At 36.6% G+C, this 18,083-nt stretch overlaps 1 protein-coding gene across 20 annotated transcripts in view; it reads left to right on the top strand.

The window, feature by feature from the left end:
- The first annotated feature begins 759 nt into the window (after positions 1-759).
- The window catches only part of Cdc42bpa (CDC42 binding protein kinase alpha), a 311,232-nt gene continuing 293,908 nt past the window's right edge, over positions 760-18,083 (top strand). For 13 of the 20 annotated variants that reach the window (XM_040277554.2, XM_040277548.2, XM_040277549.2 and 10 more), the window contains exon 1: positions 760-2,217. In XM_040277554.2, the coding sequence (XP_040133488.1) occupies positions 2,040-2,217 (178 nt within the window). In that variant the 5' untranslated portion in view covers positions 760-2,039. The remainder of the gene's footprint in view (positions 2,218-18,083) is intronic. The other 7 variants (XM_040277555.2, XM_040277552.2, XM_040277545.2 and 4 more) reach the window with 6 other exon arrangements.

Here is an 18,083-nt window from a genome sequence, read left to right as displayed (position 1 = left end):
TTCCGGAGGAGAAAACACCAGGCTCCACGTTGGGAAACTTTTGAAAATAGAGATGGGAAATTCTCTCTTTTGCGCGCCCGGGCGCGCACAAAAATATCACTTGGATGGTAGCGCATATAAGTGTTATGTTTTTGTCCTGAGAAGTGACATAAATTCTTTAATCAGACACCCAAGAAATTATGACTCGACTGTGTAAGAACCGAATTTGGGGGGCGGGAGTAGGGACGGACAGGTAAGGAGCGGTCAAGAGGCACCGTCTTTTCCAGAGCTTGTTGGAAGCAGAAAGGCGTCTGCTTCTAGACCTTCTGAGCAAATGTGCAAGACAGGTGGCATCTCCCAGGACGGGGAAGTAGCTGGGATTTGCGATGTGTAGGAGAAGCCTCGGGGATCCGGGGCCAGTGGCATGGCAGCGGTGGCGCAGTTCCCAGTCCGCGTCCTGCCGCAGCTCCACAGCTCGGCTCGGTCATGCTGTCTCCATAGCCTCCTCCGCCACCGCCACCAGGGCCTCCCCTAGTCCTCCCGTATCCCTGCATTCCACACTGCGGCAGCCGAGGCTTCGCGGGCCGAGTCGGCCCTCAGCACGCGCCTCAGGCTTGTGCAGCGACCGGCGCCCCCTCCGGGGCCTCGACTCTGCTGGGCCGCAGGACAACGCCCGGCTGCGTGCGGGGCTCCGGCGGGGGCGGGGAGAGGGCGAGTGCGCGCGTGTGTCGCGGGGGCGCGGGCGGGGACCGCCATATTGGATCCGGACTCGTCCGCGAGCCTCCGCTGCGTGCGGTGCCGACTGGAGCGGCCTCGCGGAGTCCCGGGCGCGAGCGCGAGAGGAGCGGGAAGGCGGGGGAGGCTGGGAGGGAAAGGAAGGGAGTGGTTGGGAGCCGGGCTGCGGCAGCCTCTGGTCTCCACACCAGCAGCACGGACCCCTCCTCCTGCGCCTCAGCCTCCTCCCTCCTCTCCAAGGAAAGATGCCCTTAACCCAGGGGTGTGAAGAAGGGGGAGAAGTAGCCGCCGGAGCCGCCCGCGACGCCGCAGCTGCTGCCGTCCGTGTCCTTTGAATCCAGAAGAGCACCCCCCTCGCCCAGGGGCATCGGGAGGTTCCGGCGCGGCGGCCGCGGTCCGGGTGCGGGGGACACCGGGCTCTCCGCCAGGCGCCGCGCGGCCCGGCCCGCGAGCGACCACCGACATGGAGCGGGCTCCGGCGGCCAAGTAGCCGCTGCTCCCGGAGCCCGGGTGGGAGAGCCGCCCGCAGCCCGCCTTCCTAATCCCGGCCGTGCCGCCGGTCAGGCCCCTGGGAGAAGCCGGGAGAAAAAAATGAAGAGTTTTCGCCGGAATCAGTTGGAAATAGGATTGACTGCAAAGCCTTAAAAAGAAGGACCTCGGGAGGAGAAAGGAAAAGCCTCCTCCGGGCAAGACTTGGCGTGCTCGGCGCTGAGGAGAGCTGCTTCAGGGACCTCGCCCCCTCCCTTTCCCGCTGGAGAAATTGCCGCTGATGCATTATCCAAGTGGCGGTTGGGAGGATTTGCAGCAGAATTTTTGGTTTTCCCTCCCCCTTCTATATATTCTGTTTTTTTCCTCCCTTTTCTATTTTCTTTCTTCCCGGGGAGTAAATTGCTGATGCAAAGGGGGACTTTATTCATTAATGATGCAACCGGATTCGTTTCAGGATTACGTTGCACGAGTTGAATTTTGAATGAAGGAGAAGAGTTGTTTTTTTTTTTTTTTAAGAAGTGTTGACTCTAGTTCGTTTAATTATTATTTTATTTAAATATACGATTTAATTGTATTATTCATTTAAAATGTATTAAATATATTTTATGATAACTTACCCTCCAAATATATGTATATGGGTGTAATTGAAGACGTTTCAGTTAAGTGAGGTTACTGGTGTATTGGATGTTTAATTCAGCACCGGCATTGCATGACAGTTATTGGAATAACAAGTGGTTTATTTCTGAAACCACACCTTTTAAAATTTAAGTTCAAATAGTAAATAGTCAAACTTGTAATAACAATTTAGAAGCAAATCAACAGAAATCGAAGCAAACATGTCCGGAGAAGTGCGTTTGAGGCAACTGGAGCAATTTATTTTGGATGGGCCGGCTCAGACCAATGGGCAGTGCTTCAGCGTGGAGACCTTACTGGATATACTCATCTGCCTTTATGATGAATGCAATAATTCTCCATTGAGAAGAGAGAAGAACATTCTTGAATACCTAGAATGGGGTAAGTTAAAAAAATCTTTAGCTGTGCTTTATGATTTGATTGTTAAGGAGAATTATGAGTAAACTCTCTGTAACGAAAAAATTATATATATTTATAATTAAAGATCAAACACTAGTTTTTCAAGATTTTTTCTCCTGGTTTTTGGTAAATATTTTTTCAAGAGTAAGACCATGCTACTCAATTGTTGCCTTGACGTAAGGCCTACCTATTATGGAAATTATGATGAAGAACTTAGGTTTTTAGGTCAGCAGTAAGAGATTTAAAATAAATTTGGGATGGGCAAAAATGAATTATTATTCAGTGTTGCCTTATCCATGGCAGTATGACAGCCATTCAATTGAAAGGTATTTGTGGGTGGAAACATTCCTTCCCAGATTTTGGAAATCACTCTTGAAATGGGAGGAGATATTGAAATGTCTGTTTATCCTAGGACAACAGAAACGTGAAGGTGCTGAGCAGTGTGTTTCATTTCATCTCCATATAGTGCAAGCAAAGCACAAGCTAAACATGGGCTTTAAAAAAAATTGTTACGTTCAGAAAGATGACTTGACAAATACTTAAAAAAATTTGTTGATGGAGAATGGGGAAAGCTACCACCTGAAGACTTTACTCTTGAGTTTCAGTCTAAACTGTTAGTCTTTTGGTTCCAATCTTCTGAATATAGATGTGTTTTAGAAGACTTCTTGTAGTGGAATTGATCATTGATGCTCTGTGAGCTATCCCTCCATGTGACCTTCAAGCTTCAAGGCTTGGCTGAAATTCTTCAGCCTCTCATGTTATATATGGATGCAGTCTGACCTGACTGCCATCATCATTGCCCAGTGCATATATAGTGGTATGCATTGACTTTGGAAAGATTTTTGGCCAACTAGCATTTTGTACCTTTGGAATACTAGTAATATTAATTGGTTGAAAAGATGTTTTTTTTTTTTATTGAAAAGTTTTTATGCCAAAATATCCTTGTTCCCAAGTGATACTTTATTTTCCTGAAGTAAAAATCAAGGGCTGATTGTTTCTTTTCTTTTCTTTTTTTATTTTGAAATTTATTCAACATTAGTTTTTTAGGTCAACCACTGATTCAAGAATCCCAAACATATAATAATTGTAATTATCAAATTTGCGAGTATTAAAAGATTTATAGCAACATGATGTCATGAGGTTTTAAAAAATATGTGAATGGGATGATTTTAAAAAAAAATAGGCCACCATAGTCATACTGGAAATGTAAGAAATCTAAACTATCTTTCAAGAAATTGCTCTCTCAAGAGTGCTGGTTTTCGGGTGTGTGTGTGTGTGTGTGTGTGTGTGTGTGTGTGTGTGTGTGTGTGTGTGTTTAATGTATAGAGTAAAGTATTTTATAAAGCATGTGTAGTTTCTCATGTTTCCTGAATTTTAGGAGTTCTATAGTGTTTTCTTTTCGAACACTAAGGTCTTGGTACTTTTATTTATTGGTTTATTTTTTGTGATACTGGAGATAGAACCTAGGGGTGCTTTTATCCCCGAGGAACATCACCCTGCCCATTTTTTTTAAAAAAAATTTAGTTTTGAGATGCTGTCTCATTAAATTGCCAAGACTGGCCTTGAACTTGCTATCCTCCTGCCTCAGCAGACTGATGGCTGGGATTATAGGTGTGTGCCAGTGTCTCCACCTCCCCCCCTCCATGAAGGTTTTGGTATTTTTATAGTTTGAGTTTTGAAATTATGGTTTTATAGTGACACTCTAGTCTATGATTGTGATTGTCATTTAACATCCTTTCTCATTTGCAAAATAGTGGGAAAAGTCTTTATGTGTACCAGTGGAAAATATAATTTTATATAATTTATGATAAAAGAGAAATGTTCTCCATCTACTTCTGATCTATATCTCAAAGCTTTGTGCTTTGAGATATTTTGCTGTATTGTTAACTTATGTCTTTCTGTTAAGTATATTTTCTTGGATGTTGTTTCTTCTGTATGCATAGAAAGCACTGTTGCTTATATAGTTACTTAAGCCAAAATAGTGAAAAAACAAAAAGCAAGTATTTAGCCAAATACCTTATATTTTTATTAAGATCCCTAAAGTAATTCTAATCAGGACTTATCACAATTGATAGTTATTTTAGTTGTATCCTTCACAGCTTTTCTTTTTAGAAGTCTGATAACAAACTGTACAGTTTCTTAAACTATCATTGTTTTTCAATGATAGAGATCACTTAGAGATCAAGGGAATAGAATTTAAAAAAATGTAAAATAACCTTTATTAATTTATTTTTATGTGATGCTGAAGATTGAACCCAGTGCCTCACATGTGCCAGGCAAGCGCTCTATCACTATGCTACAACCCCAGCCTGAGAATAGACTTTTTAAGGAATTATTTTGTATAGGGCTAGGCAGTGTCTGATAAGTCTCAACAGTTTTTTTTTTTTTTTTTTTGGGCAAGGCTGGGAGTACAACCTATGGCCTTACACATGCTAGGCAAATGCTCTACCACAGAGTTATATCTCCAGTTGGAGTATGAGGTCTTGAAAATGGTGGATATTAACCACAGAAGATTGAGTGAAGAATAAGAAAGAAAGAATAAAAAAGAATGGAAGAGCTGTGGGGATGTATCGTGGTAGTATTTACTATCCTTAAGTTATTGGGGAATTTAGGTTAAGAATGACATTATTTTTCATCCAAGAATTAAAATAAATGAGCCATACTTCATGTATAAATTGATTACATTTTTGGGAAATTATCTATGTTATTTGCCTTACCTAACATTATATAGAAAACAATTTAGATTAAGGAAATTTCCAGATTGTGAATTTGTCTTAATTTGATTTTTTAGAGCATTATTATTATTATTAATATTGATATCTGATGGAATCTTCAAGGGATTGTTGTTTGGGTTAAATTTGGTAATTTAGATTTGCCTTATATATCATTTTTAGTTTGATTTTAATAATTTGAAAAATATTAGGTCTTTAAATCTTTAAAGTAATTGCAGCAGGAGAACAAGTATAGTTAAATACTGTGTATTGTGTACTAAATATTTGTGTTTGTTATTTATATTTATGCAAGTACTACCTAGATACTCTTGAGTTTATGCTGATAATTGGTTATTTTTAAAAATGGAGTCAGCTGGGGCTGGGGCTGTAACTCAGTGGCAAAGCACTTGCCTAGCATGTGCAAGGTTCTAGGTTCAATCCTTAGCACCACATAAAAATATAAATAAATAAAATAAAAGCATGCTGTCCATCTACAACAACCAAAAAAAAAAAAAAAAAAAGCAGTCAGCCAAGATTTTAACGAATGCCTCATTTCCATTGAATTCATTTATTCCTAGTTATGGTTCATTTTACTTTTATATTGGTACAGTTAATGTTTTGTTCATAACAGTATCACGATAGTAACAAAACTGACAATTCAAAGTCAGACATGTTGTTTTTATTTGATAGCATTCCTTGCTTTTGGTACCTATGGCTTGAAGGAAGAAATAAGTAGAAAAGGAGGGAGGAAGAGGGGATTAAGCTGAAGAGTACTGGTGAATGGGGATAAAAGCACCTTAAGACCATAGATAACTTTTTAAATTTAATAATAATATTTTCCAGTTATAGGCAGTATGATTTGAAGGACAATGTTTTTATCTCCTATGTTTTCTAAACTGTTGATTATAGTTTGTATGTTTGTTTATAAAGTGGTAGTTTTGAAGTTAGTAGTATAATTCTAGAATAGTTACAGTAAATTTATAGAAGTAAAAATAACTTCAACTTTGTAAACTAACTTGATGACTGTATGAGTTCATTATTTATTGAATTGGCTGTCTTCTACTTTGAAATGGGAAATTGGAATTTTAGGGAATTCTTTACCAATTTACTTAAAAAATAGATATAAGATAATATTTCATATGACAAAAATTTGCAGGGCAGTATGTGGATAATTTTTTGATGCTTTCTGATCTTTTATGCAAATAATCATTACATTTTATGCAAATAATCATTAAACAATTTTATAGCTTATTCATATTTTATGTGTGCTACACAGAGAATAAATGATTGATAAACTTGTCACTCAGGCACATAGGCAAGTATTATGGTGTAAACATTTCCCTTTTGAAAATATATTTTTAGTTGTTGATGGACTTTTATTTTTATGTGGTGCTAAGAATCAAACTCAGTGCTTTACACATGCTAGGCAGGTGCTCTACCACTGAACTACCACCCCAGCCCCAACATTTTCTTTTATGAAAGTAGTTGTAAAGCTTATTTACATTTTTTTCATGTGTGGGTTAATTGAGTGAGGTAAATTGTGGCTTGCTTAGAAGGATCTAAATGTCTAGGGTGTTTTATTCTTTGTGTCTGCTGTTCTTTACTGTTAGCTTTCCTGAGTATAATTTATTAACCATATCAAATTATCAAGATATTAATTGAATACAGATGATCAATTTATTTTTTATGTAAATTCTCAATTAGGATCATATAAATATCTTCAAAAACAGATCGGACCCTTATATCCTTTAACCTAGTTATCTAGTTATTGTAAGCGTGAATACAATTATTTTATCCAACACAATTCTGGCACATGGCAGGAACATGTTCAACAAGTGGGGGATGACTTATTATATTCTCTTTCAAATAACTCTTAGAGGTAGTTGCTAAATGGTATTGGTTACTGCAACAAATTGAGACATTTATTAGTAATTATTTTAAGGAACATCACTTTTTCTTTTAAGTATATTGTTTTATGAATGAGAACAGGATGTCAGGATTAACACTTTAAGAATTTTAGAAATATAGTTATTTCTTATGGAATTAAGTCATATCTTAGCAAATGCCACAATGTGTTGGAAATTTTATGAAATGTGCTATGCATCTTAGGACTTGTTGCTATTACACAGTCAGCCCAGGCTACTTTAGGCACAAATTAGTATTTTACTGTACTACTCTGTGGCAAAAAGTTTTTTCCAAAACTTTTTCCCTTTTGGTACTTAAAAAAAATATTTTTAGTTGTAGATGGACACAATACCTTTATTTTATTTATTTTTATGTGTTGCTGAGAATGGAATCCATTGCCTCACATGTGCTAGGTAAGCTCTCTACCACTGAGCTACAGCCCCCAGCCCTGCTTTTGGTACATTTATTGCCAGTTTGTTCTGTATAAAACTCTTTATTTTTCAAACTACTGATTGTGAAGTTTTAGAATTAATTTACTAAGTCTAACCAGCACTTAAAAATTAAATAGACTAGTTGGAAATATTAAGCTCATCATATATAGAATAAATATTGCTATGTAAAACACTTGTGTTTTCTTGTATTTTTCATTGTAGATTGAGTTTGAGCCAGTGTGGTGGCAGAAACCTGTAATCTCAGGTACTGGGGAAGCTGAGGCTGGAGAATTGCAAATTTGAAGCCAGCCCTGACAATTTAGTGAGACCCTATCTCAAAAATAAAAGGGGCTTGGGGTATAGCTCAATGATAGAGCACCCCGGGTTCAAACCTGTGTGTGTGTGTGTGTGTGTAATATAGTAATATGATAGGGTAGATGAAGCTATATCATGTTGATTATTTAGCAGTGAAAATATCATAGGTTTTTCTTTTTTCTTCAAAGAGGACACATGATAGATTAGTGACAGATGAGTTGAATGAAGGAAAGGAGTGTAGGGCTGGGTGCAGTGGCACATGCCTATAATCCCAGCAGCTCAGGAGGCTGAGGTAGGAGGATTGAGAATTCAAAGCCAGACTCAGCAAAGGTGAGGCGCTAAGCAACTCAGTGATACCATCTGTTTAGAATACAAAATACAGCTGGGGATGTGGCTCAGTGGTTGAGTGCCCCTGAATTCAATTCTCAGTCCCCCCCCCCCGAAAAAAATAAAAGTGTAGGTAGGGACACAATAACTTGGATAACACTGAAAGAGAAGGGGAAAAGGGATGGAGACAAGAGGTAAAGGGGAGAACAGAAAGGGGAAAGAATGAGAATCAATATAAACTGTGTTCCTGAGTTGCTGCTTCAGTCTGACTTGTGAATGATTGTGTATTTTTAATTTAGAAGAATTTACTAGACAGACTTAACATCACTCCTTTGTAATTTTCCTTTTCTATTTTGGCTAATGAATATTGACTTTCATTTGTCATAACCATATGACCTATAAACAATAATAGTAGTTTCTTGGTGTGTTTCCTATTAATCCCAGATTAACTCTAGGATAGATGTAGGTGAGGATTTGCTAGTTTCATAGATTTTTTTTTTATTATTATCATGGAACTGCTAGGCAGAGTGACTCAAGTTTTAAGTATTAAAGACCATGAATTGCTCAACTGCTTTTTCTATATCTTGATGAATCAAGAAATTCTTTCCATAATATTTTTAATGGCCCACACTATAACTAAATGTTATTCCAGGCATTAGTGTGAGCGTCCCTTTTACATTGAATGTAAAACTCCTTTCCAGATTTAGAGGATTTTCTTTTCTTTCAATTAATGCTGATCAGGACTTCCTAGATAGCTTCTCCACATTTCCTCTTCATAATTTTTACCTGGTTTTCTGGTCAATAGGTAGAGAATGACCAGTTTTCTGTTGGCTGATCCTTTCTTCCTGTTCTAGTATTCCCTTATATGCACTATATGGAAGAGTGGCATTTTGGCTTCATAATAACAGGAGGCATGGAGATTTGGCTCCCCATTTCCAATTCACTTTTTTGCCCCTTAATTCTGTATTGAATATTTGCTTCTGTTTAGTAATAGGACTTCTTCATCTAGCTTCTTCCCTAGTTTCAAAATGTGTTCTGTAGATCCATGGGATATTGAAAGACACTTTATGTGTGTGGGGAGTGGGGAAGTTTATATAGTCAGATAAGTTTGAGAAACTTTTCAATAAAATTTAATTTTAAAATATTGTAGGCTATTCTATAATTTATGGAATTTATCTGGTTATGGAATCTTTTTTTTTGTGTGTGTGTGTGCAGAATATCTGAAGGAGGAATGGCAACCAGTGTTTTATAAGTCTCTGGAAGATGCTATTTCAATATGAGATTGTGGCTTTCCTTGAAACTCTTGAGATTCGGAGTTAGAAAGAAATTTTGGGATACTATTTGGTTTGGAGAAAGAGTCCAAATATGAAAAAGTGATATTTTATGCAGTGATTGTGGACTTTATTTACTGTGTGAAAGTCGTGATCTGAAAGATAAACTTAATTGTGGTGTAGTATAAAAGCGGTGCTGTTGATAGTATTATATCTAAGAAGTACACCCTATAAGTGAATTAGGTATAATAATCTGTGCGGTCAATTCCTAAAAATTCCTTGAAATTACTGAGAAGTTTCTGTGTATGACATTTTCTTATACTGATTAAATTTGCTTTTAACGCATAGGCATTCACATTAAATATAGAAATTTTCACTTTATCTCTTACAGCTTAAGTTACTGTAATTGTGATATGTTATACAAACTATTACACAAACTGTTGTGTATCTGAAAAGATTTCAATACTTCATGATGTTTAAGAGGAAAGGGTAATGGATTCATGCAATTTTAGAATCCGTTATAGTGTTAAGTATTGTTTAATTTCCAGTGTTTTAGCTAAGCAGTTAATTTCGGACTTTTTGACTAGTGTGGGAATTAACTTGGGTATAACACTGTATGCTTGAAGCTGTTTCATGTGCCAGCACCTATTTATTTGTACTGTAATGAAACCAGAGAAAAAGTTTTAAGGAGAAAAATCATATACAATTGGTGCTATTTCAGCATCTTGTAAACAGTTAGAACTCTGTAATTATCATAAACTTTTTTCCCCCAGATATTATAGTAGCAGATAATAATTCTAGAGAATAATTCATCTTGATAGTTTAAAGATCAGGGGTTTTGGATTTAGTCTGAGTCTAATTATTTGCTGGATGATTTAGGTAAGTTGCTGAACATCTCAAAGTCTGTGAAAAATGGACATCATCATAATAGCTTATTTTGCCAGAAGATAAGTCAGTTTAGGGTTTTTCTTTTCTGATGATTTGTCTTATATTTTGTGGGCTACTTTCCCATTCTGTTCTGTTCTCCTCCCTCCTTCCCTCCATCCCTTCCTTCCTTCCTTTCAATACTGGGGATTGAACCTAGTGGTGCTCTACCACTGAGCTATATCCCCAGCCTTTTTTATTTTGAGGTAGAATCTCTAAGTTCTTGAAGCTGGTCTTGAATTTGGGATTCTCCTGCCTCAGCCTCTGAAATAGCTGAAATTACAGTCGTGTACGGAAACCTATTACTTTTAAAATTTCTAATCTGTGTAGTTTTGTGATAAGGAAAAACTAAAATGCCATTTTTTTTACTTAAGTATAATTGAAGTGTATAACTGTACTGATACATGTAAATAACTTTAACATTAACAAATGTCTCACAATATTTTATTAAATTTTATTGCATTGAAAGTATCTGTATGTGACTATGCAGACATCTTAGTTTTTTTTCTCTCTCTCTTTTTAATAGCAATTTGTGCTCTTTTTTTTTTAAGACCTTTATTTTATGTATTTATATGCGGTGCTGAGAATCAAACCCAAGGCCTCACACATGCTAGGCAGGTACTCTACCACTGAGCCTCAACACCAGCCCCTTACTTTCTCTTTTAACATAAGATATTTTGCATTGGAAAATTGAACTATTTTGTTATTAATTGAACTAGTTTCTGACTCATATTAAGCTAATGCCATTTTTTCTACTAGTGATAGTAAATATTATGAAGTGGCTAGTTAAATTTTATTTTTATATAACTTCAATCTGAAAATTACTGGTAGAGTTCTAAACCTCAGCACAGAAGATTAAAATCATTTTTGATATATTGTTCACTTCAGGCCTTTTATGGACTAAAGATTATGTAGCATCCATGGATGCCTATTGTGATCTTACAGTAAGTAAGAAGAAAATTAATTGTGTTCACTAGCATTTTTGAAATTATATGTCAAGAGATATAAACGAATATTTTGATAATTAAGGGTTCAGTGGATATGTGAGAGTGGGAACTATTGCTTGTTGCATCCCTCTTTGGATATTAGAAAGCATATTTTCATAGAAGTTTCAAAAGTTCTGATACAGGAACTTCTTTAACTTTGTTGGTCTAAGCCATTTTAATTGTGGAACTCTTTATGAGAAACAACTGATTGAATTTGGGCAATGCCAGCATACACTAGGGAACCATCCATGATGTCAGAGCTTTAAACTGGTTATGTGAAAGGAAGTGATTCCCAAATTCTTCTACTGAATTATTTTTTGAATATTGTCACAATTTACATTAAAGTCCAAACAAAGGTGAAGGTTTGAATGATTTACCTTTTCATTTGCATATTTAACATTTTTCAGTACTTTAAAAATATTTTTAGTTGTAGATGGACACAATATCTTTATTTTATTTATTTATTTTTATGTGGTGCTGAGGATCAAATTCAGAACTTCACAAGTGCTAGGCAAGCACTTTACCACTGAGCTACAACCCCTCATTTGCATCACCTGCAAGATATTTTGGCAATATATATTAAGTTGGTGTGGGGATATATATATGTTAGGTATATATTTATAAACAAAGGATAATAAAACTTGATATATGCTTTTGAGTTTTTCCTTTGTGTAGTTTTTGGCTTTGTGAAGGTGCTCCTGCTAACCTAGTAATTGTTTTTTCTTTTCAGAAAAGCTTGATTATTTTCTAATTGAATTGATTCTCTAATTATTGATACAGATAGGTACTGCCATACTTGTGAAATAGAACTAAGCTAATCAGAGGTCTTTCCAAAAACAGAATCTTGTTCGTAAGTATCACTATTTATTAGGTGTGGTTAATGTCCCAGGGTAACTCAGATATTCTTTTTTTAAAATTTTTAATTGTTGATGGACCTTTATTTTATTTATTTTTATGAGGTGCTGAGGATTGAACCCAGTGCCTCACACATGCTAGGCAAGCACTCTACTACTGTGCTACAACCTCAGTCTGACTTAGATATTCTTAAAAGTAGTCAAGCACTTACTTAGTGTTCTGTATTGAATTAAAAAAAAAAACAAACTTGTTTTAAAATATTAGGAAATATTGTCTCTAGGAGGCAGTGACTAATGCCCTACTTAGAGATTATATTGTTAGCTACCTGTATGGCTTTGCCCTGACCAAAAGTCATTACTAAGAAACATTTTACAACAGACTGAAAGCTCAGGTATTGTGGTGAGCTAACATGTTGATATGCAATGAAAACTAATACTTAAAAAGGTTTTCCTAGAGTTTATGTTTAAAACCAAGATATTATTTGCAAGTCTAGTATAATTTCTGTTTCTGCATTTTTCACTGCATGCCTTTGTAATGTGGCACTCCCATTTCTGACTGATACATGTTAAGCTGACTTTCTTATATAAGTTCCTTGCTATGGTACATTGTTTGAGATTAAGTGTGATCATATTGTTTCTTTTGCATGTGTGCCTGTGGTAATATCAGTTAAGTGCAACACTTGGTGGGTTATCCTGTCTTCATTCTACTTTGCCTGCATCTGGCTCAATTGACTTGTTTGTAATAAGCCTGTATAAATGGATTTAGATATTCGTGACTTTCATATGTGTGTATACTGTTCTATTAATCATGTTTTTGTGTTCCCTTCAAATGCTAAGTAATCTGTAACTCCTTATTACATGTGTCTCTAACCAGATAACATTGGGATTTTTACATATCCAGGACCTTTGTTTAGTGAAGGGAATTAAAAAAACAAAAACTAATGGTCTTTGATCACGTCAATATCCTGCCTAATACCTATCTTCAATGACAACTGACAGCTTTCAGGATGACTTTAAATTTTTTGGCATGGTGTACACAATTTTTAAACATGGTTCTTGTTTACTTCTCTAATAATTTTTTCACTTTAAAAATCATTTTTATTTTACTTTTGGTATTAGGGATTGAACATAGGGGTTCTACACCACTGAATTAAATCCCCAGTCTCTTTTTATTCTCTATTTTGTGATAGGATCTCACCAAACTGCAAGGGGTCTTGCTAAATTACTGAGGCTGGCTTTGAATTTGCCCTACTATCTGGGATACTGTGTGGGCCATCATGCCTGGCTTTTGTTTTCATTATAAGCTGGGTCAGTAGAAAGCATGGGTGTAGAGGCCACCTAAGAGTATCAATGCACATGCTGTACACACCCTTTTTCTCCTGTACCAGTGTGCTTGTTTCACAGCAAAGGATAGGTCCACAAACCCAGAGGGGAAGGCTTGCGGTTCCCTTCTGCAGTAGGGGTAAATAATAATAATAATAATAATAAAAAACAATCTTAAACTTTCAGAAAAATTGCAAGTACAGTACAGTTTCCCAGCCCCCCCTTCTGGAACCATTTGAGATAATTTGCCTACCTAATGCCCAGATATGATTGTGTGTATTGTGTACATTCTTTTCTTTCTTTCCTTCTTTCCATTTTTTGGTGCTGGGGATTGAACCCAGGTCAGCCCCATTATCTACATTCTTTTCATGATCACAATACAACTGTTAAAATCAAGAAATTAAATATCATCTAATCCTTAGAAATGATGCACCACTTCATTTGAGTTTCATCAGTTGTCTTATTATCTTTATAATAAAAGAATTCTGTTTAGAAACTTGTGTTACATTTGGACGGCATGTCTTTCAGTCTGGGTCAGCTCTTTAGATTTTTCTTGACTTTCATGACTTTGAATCTCAAAGATTGTAGAGCAGGTATTTTGCAGCTTTTGCAGTAACCCCATTTAGGTTTATTTCTTCATATTTAGATTTAGATAATCTTTGATAAGAATATTATAGAAATGATGTTGTGTTCTTTTCATTACTTCCTCTCCAAGGGGTGCATGATTTAATATTGCCCCATAACTTGTTAAGTTGGTACCTGGGGCCCTGCCAGGATTCTTTTTTTTAATAATGTAATTTTTTTTATATGTGACAGCAGAATGCATTACAGTTCTTATTACATATGTAGAGCACAATTTTTCATATTTCTGTTTGTATACATAGTGTATTCACACCAATTTGTGTCTTCATACCTGTACTTTGGATAATAATGATCATCACATTCTACCATCATTATTTACCCCATGCCCCCTCCCTTCCCTTCCAACCTCTCTGCCCTATCTAAAGTTCATCTATTCCTCCCATGCTCCCGCTCCCTATCCCACTATGAATCAGTCTCCTTATATCAAAGAAAACATTTGGCATTTGTTTTTTTTGGGGGGATTGGCTAACTTCACTTAGTATTATCTTCTCTAACTCTATCCATTTACCTGCAAATGCCATGATTTTTTCTCTTTTATTGCTGAGTAATATTCCATTGTGTACATATGCCACATTATTTTTATTAATTCATCTATTAAAGGATATCTAGGTTGGTTCCACAGTTTAGGTATTGTGAATTGTGCCTCTATAAACATTGATGTGACTGTGTCCCTGTAGTATGCTGTTTTTAAGTCATTTGGGTATAGACTGAGGAGAGGGACAGCTGGGTCAAATGGTGATTCCATTCCCAGTTTTTCAGGAAATCTCCATACTGCTTTCCATGTTGGCTGCACCAATTTGCAGTCCCACCATCAGTGTATGAGTGTACCTTTTCCCCCCACATCCTCGACAACACTATTGTTGTTTGTATGCATAATAGCTGCCATTCTGACTGGAGTGAGATGAAATCTTGTTTTGCATTTCTCTAATTGCAAGTGATAATGAACATTTTTTCATGTATTTGTTGATCGATTGTACATCATCTTCTGAGAAGTGTCTCTTCAGGTCCTTGGCCTATGTATTGATTGGGCTATTTGTTGTTTAGCTTTTTGAGTTCTTTATATACCCTAGTTATTAGTCCTCTATCTGATGTGTGAGGGGTAAAGATTTGCTCCCAAGATGTAGTCTGCCAGGATTCTTCACTGTAAAGTTGCTTTTCCCCCTCTTTTCTGTATATGTATGTATGTATTTATTGTACTGAGGATTGAATCCAGGCGCATTGTACTGTTAAACTACATTTCCACTCCTTTTTACTTTCACTAAGTTGGTGAGTGTTTCAAGGCTTGTCTTGAATTTACCATCCTCCTCCCTCCTCAGCCTCCTAGATAGTTGAGATTATTACAGGTGAGGGCTATAATATCTGATTTTTTTCTAATTAATAGGTATTTTGTGGGGTGGCATTTGGAAATTATGTACATACCCTTTTCTCATTAATGGTTTTCTTTGTTACTATTAGGTTATAGTCCTCCGCTACCATTTATTTTGAGGCTTGAATAGACCCAGATTTGGCTGGTTAAGAGCCCCTTGAAATTAGCTTCTGTGTCCTTTGACAGATTCCAATGACTTCTTTGAGCATAGAGTCATGCTCAAGTAGCATAACTTTCTTGCTTTCTAGTATAACAAGGTGGTTGAGGTTTGTCTTTGCTTTCCCTGCCCCATCCCTGGAATCAGCAATTTTTCCAGAGTTCCTGGTTCCTTTTAGTATAGAGGAAGTTGTTTTAAAAATGCCAAGATCCAGGTTAGATATATGCTCATTGTTATTGTGTTGCTGCTCACAGTTCTACTTGTAGACAAAGCTGTCTATGTTTTCATCCATTCATCTGTCCAGCTATCTATCTACTCATCCACACACTTATATGTATAATATTTATTTTTATAACTATATTTACTTCTATAAATTTTTGTTTCTATATTTATTATATATCATGAATTTACATCAATATCTAATTCCATTCCAATACTATAGGGTTCATTCTAGTTTTTTCTTTTCCAGATTGTAACTCTCCTTCCTAACAGAATCATGGCTTCCATTATCCTTAATGTATTTTCTTATGTGATCGATCCCACAGTATGTAATTGACCTCCCATCACACAGATAACTTTTTTTTACCCTTTTTTGTTTAGGCAGTACTTCACTCTTCTTGCACCTTCATTCTGTATGCCAGATTGCTGTTCCCCTTTCCCCTTAAAGGCACGCTCCTTGTCTTGCTCAGTCTGTGGCCCCGATGCTAGGCCTCTCTCTTCATGTCAGGCTGTCCTTGTATCCCATGGATGCTCTTTGATGCTCCTCAGGTTCTGTCATGACTCTCCCAGTACTAGTGTGTGCAACACTTTATGTGGATGTTTTAATCCAGTTCAGCTTTCAGCACCATACTCTAATCCTATGTGACTTCTTTTTCTTCTTACTTACTTTGACTTGCTCTGCCTATGGCTTTAAATCTGAGATACTGAGGAAGGTTAGGGAAGGGCTATTTCCCTAATATATACATGCCTCACTTAATGATGGGAACATAGTCTGAAAAGTGAGTTGTCAGTGATTTTGTTGTGCGAATATCATGGAGTGTACCTATACAGACTTAAGATGACTAGGATGTCACTAGGCAATATAATTTCATGGTACTGCAAAGATATATATATATATGTAATCTGAAATGAAATGTCTTAAATGTATATAACTATACATATGTGTATATATACATGTATATAGGTGTGTATAATTTTATTTATATTTTCTACCCACCTTTTTTTTTTGTTGAGGGGGCTGTACTGGGGATTGAATTCAGGGGCATTCAACCACTGAGCCACATCCCCAGCCCTATTTTCTATTTTATTTAGAGACTAGGTCTCACTGAGTTGCTTAGCACCTCACTTTTTTTAAAAAGTATTTATACTTTAGTTGTAGGTGGACAGACACAATACCTTTATTTTATTTACTTATTTATTTTTTAGTTGTAGGTGGACACAATACCGTTAATTAATTAATTATTTTTTTAGTTGTAGATGGACACAATACCTTTATTTCACTTATTTGTTTTTTTGTGGTGCTGAGGATCGAACCCAGGGTCTTGTACACTCGAGCCAGCTCTCTACTGCTGAGCCACAACCCCAGCCCCTTTTATTTTACTTTTATGTGTTGCTGAGGATCAAACCTGGTGCCTCATGCGTGCTAGGTGAGTGCTCTACCACTTAGCCACAACCCCAACCCAGCACCTTGCTTTTGCTAATGCTTGCCACCTCAGCCTCCCAAATCACTGGGGTTATAGGCATGCGCCACCATACCTGGCTTCTACCAACCTTTAAAAAATAAAAAAAATTCTTTAAAATTTTTACATGTAGTAAATTTTACTCTTTTTGATCATATCCTATGAATTTTACCAAAGTAGAGTCATGACTACTATTGCTGTTAGGGAACAGAGAGCACTTCCATCATCCCTCAGAATTCTCTTTTGTTGCCTTTTTGTACCACTCCTCTTACTCCTTTGCCTGTCTTGGAAAGTGTGTGACACAAAACAGGTGTTTGGTAATGTTGGTTGAATGAATTAATGCTGTTATACTTGTTATACCCAAGACTAAAAGCAGTGTATCTAGGTGTCTTGAAACATTGCTTGAAACTCAGTATTTTTCTTGTCAGGGACCTGTTTTCCTCTTTGATTTACCCTATTCTATTTCAGAATAGCAATTGACAGTCTGTATTACTCTCTTTTATTTCAAAATAGCAGTTGACTATTTCAAAACAGCAGTTGGCAGTCTGTAGACAAGTATGTAATGGAGTGAGAAAAGGAAAAGGTAAGGAATAAAGTAAAATGCAAATAATTTCTGATTTCTTAAGTTAAAATTTTGTTGCATTAGTCTGTGTTTAACCTTATTTGCACAGTGTCCAGCATAAACTTTAGAGTCTGGTGATGGTGAAGATACAAAAATGTAATTTTATTCCCTTCTGTAACCCCCTGAAAACTGTAGTAAACTTTTTTTTAAAGTCATAAATGTTCAAGGATGAGAAGAGCAGTGAAATTTTATAAAGTAAAAAGCAGATGAATGATAATGACTTAGGGGGTCTGAGAAAGTTGAATCCTAAGTTAGCATTGGTCTAAGCTGAGGAACTGTCCAGCTTATTTGGCAACATCTTCAGAAGTCTTAGATATTGGTGCTTTCAGGAATCT

This window comes from Ictidomys tridecemlineatus, chromosome 10, assembly GCF_052094955.1.
Source record: "Ictidomys tridecemlineatus isolate mIctTri1 chromosome 10, mIctTri1.hap1, whole genome shotgun sequence".
In the NCBI taxonomy this organism is placed as follows: domain Eukaryota; kingdom Metazoa; phylum Chordata; class Mammalia; order Rodentia; family Sciuridae; genus Ictidomys; species Ictidomys tridecemlineatus.
Note: the sequence above shows the minus strand (reverse complement) of the source record. Positions and strands in the feature narration are given on the sequence as shown.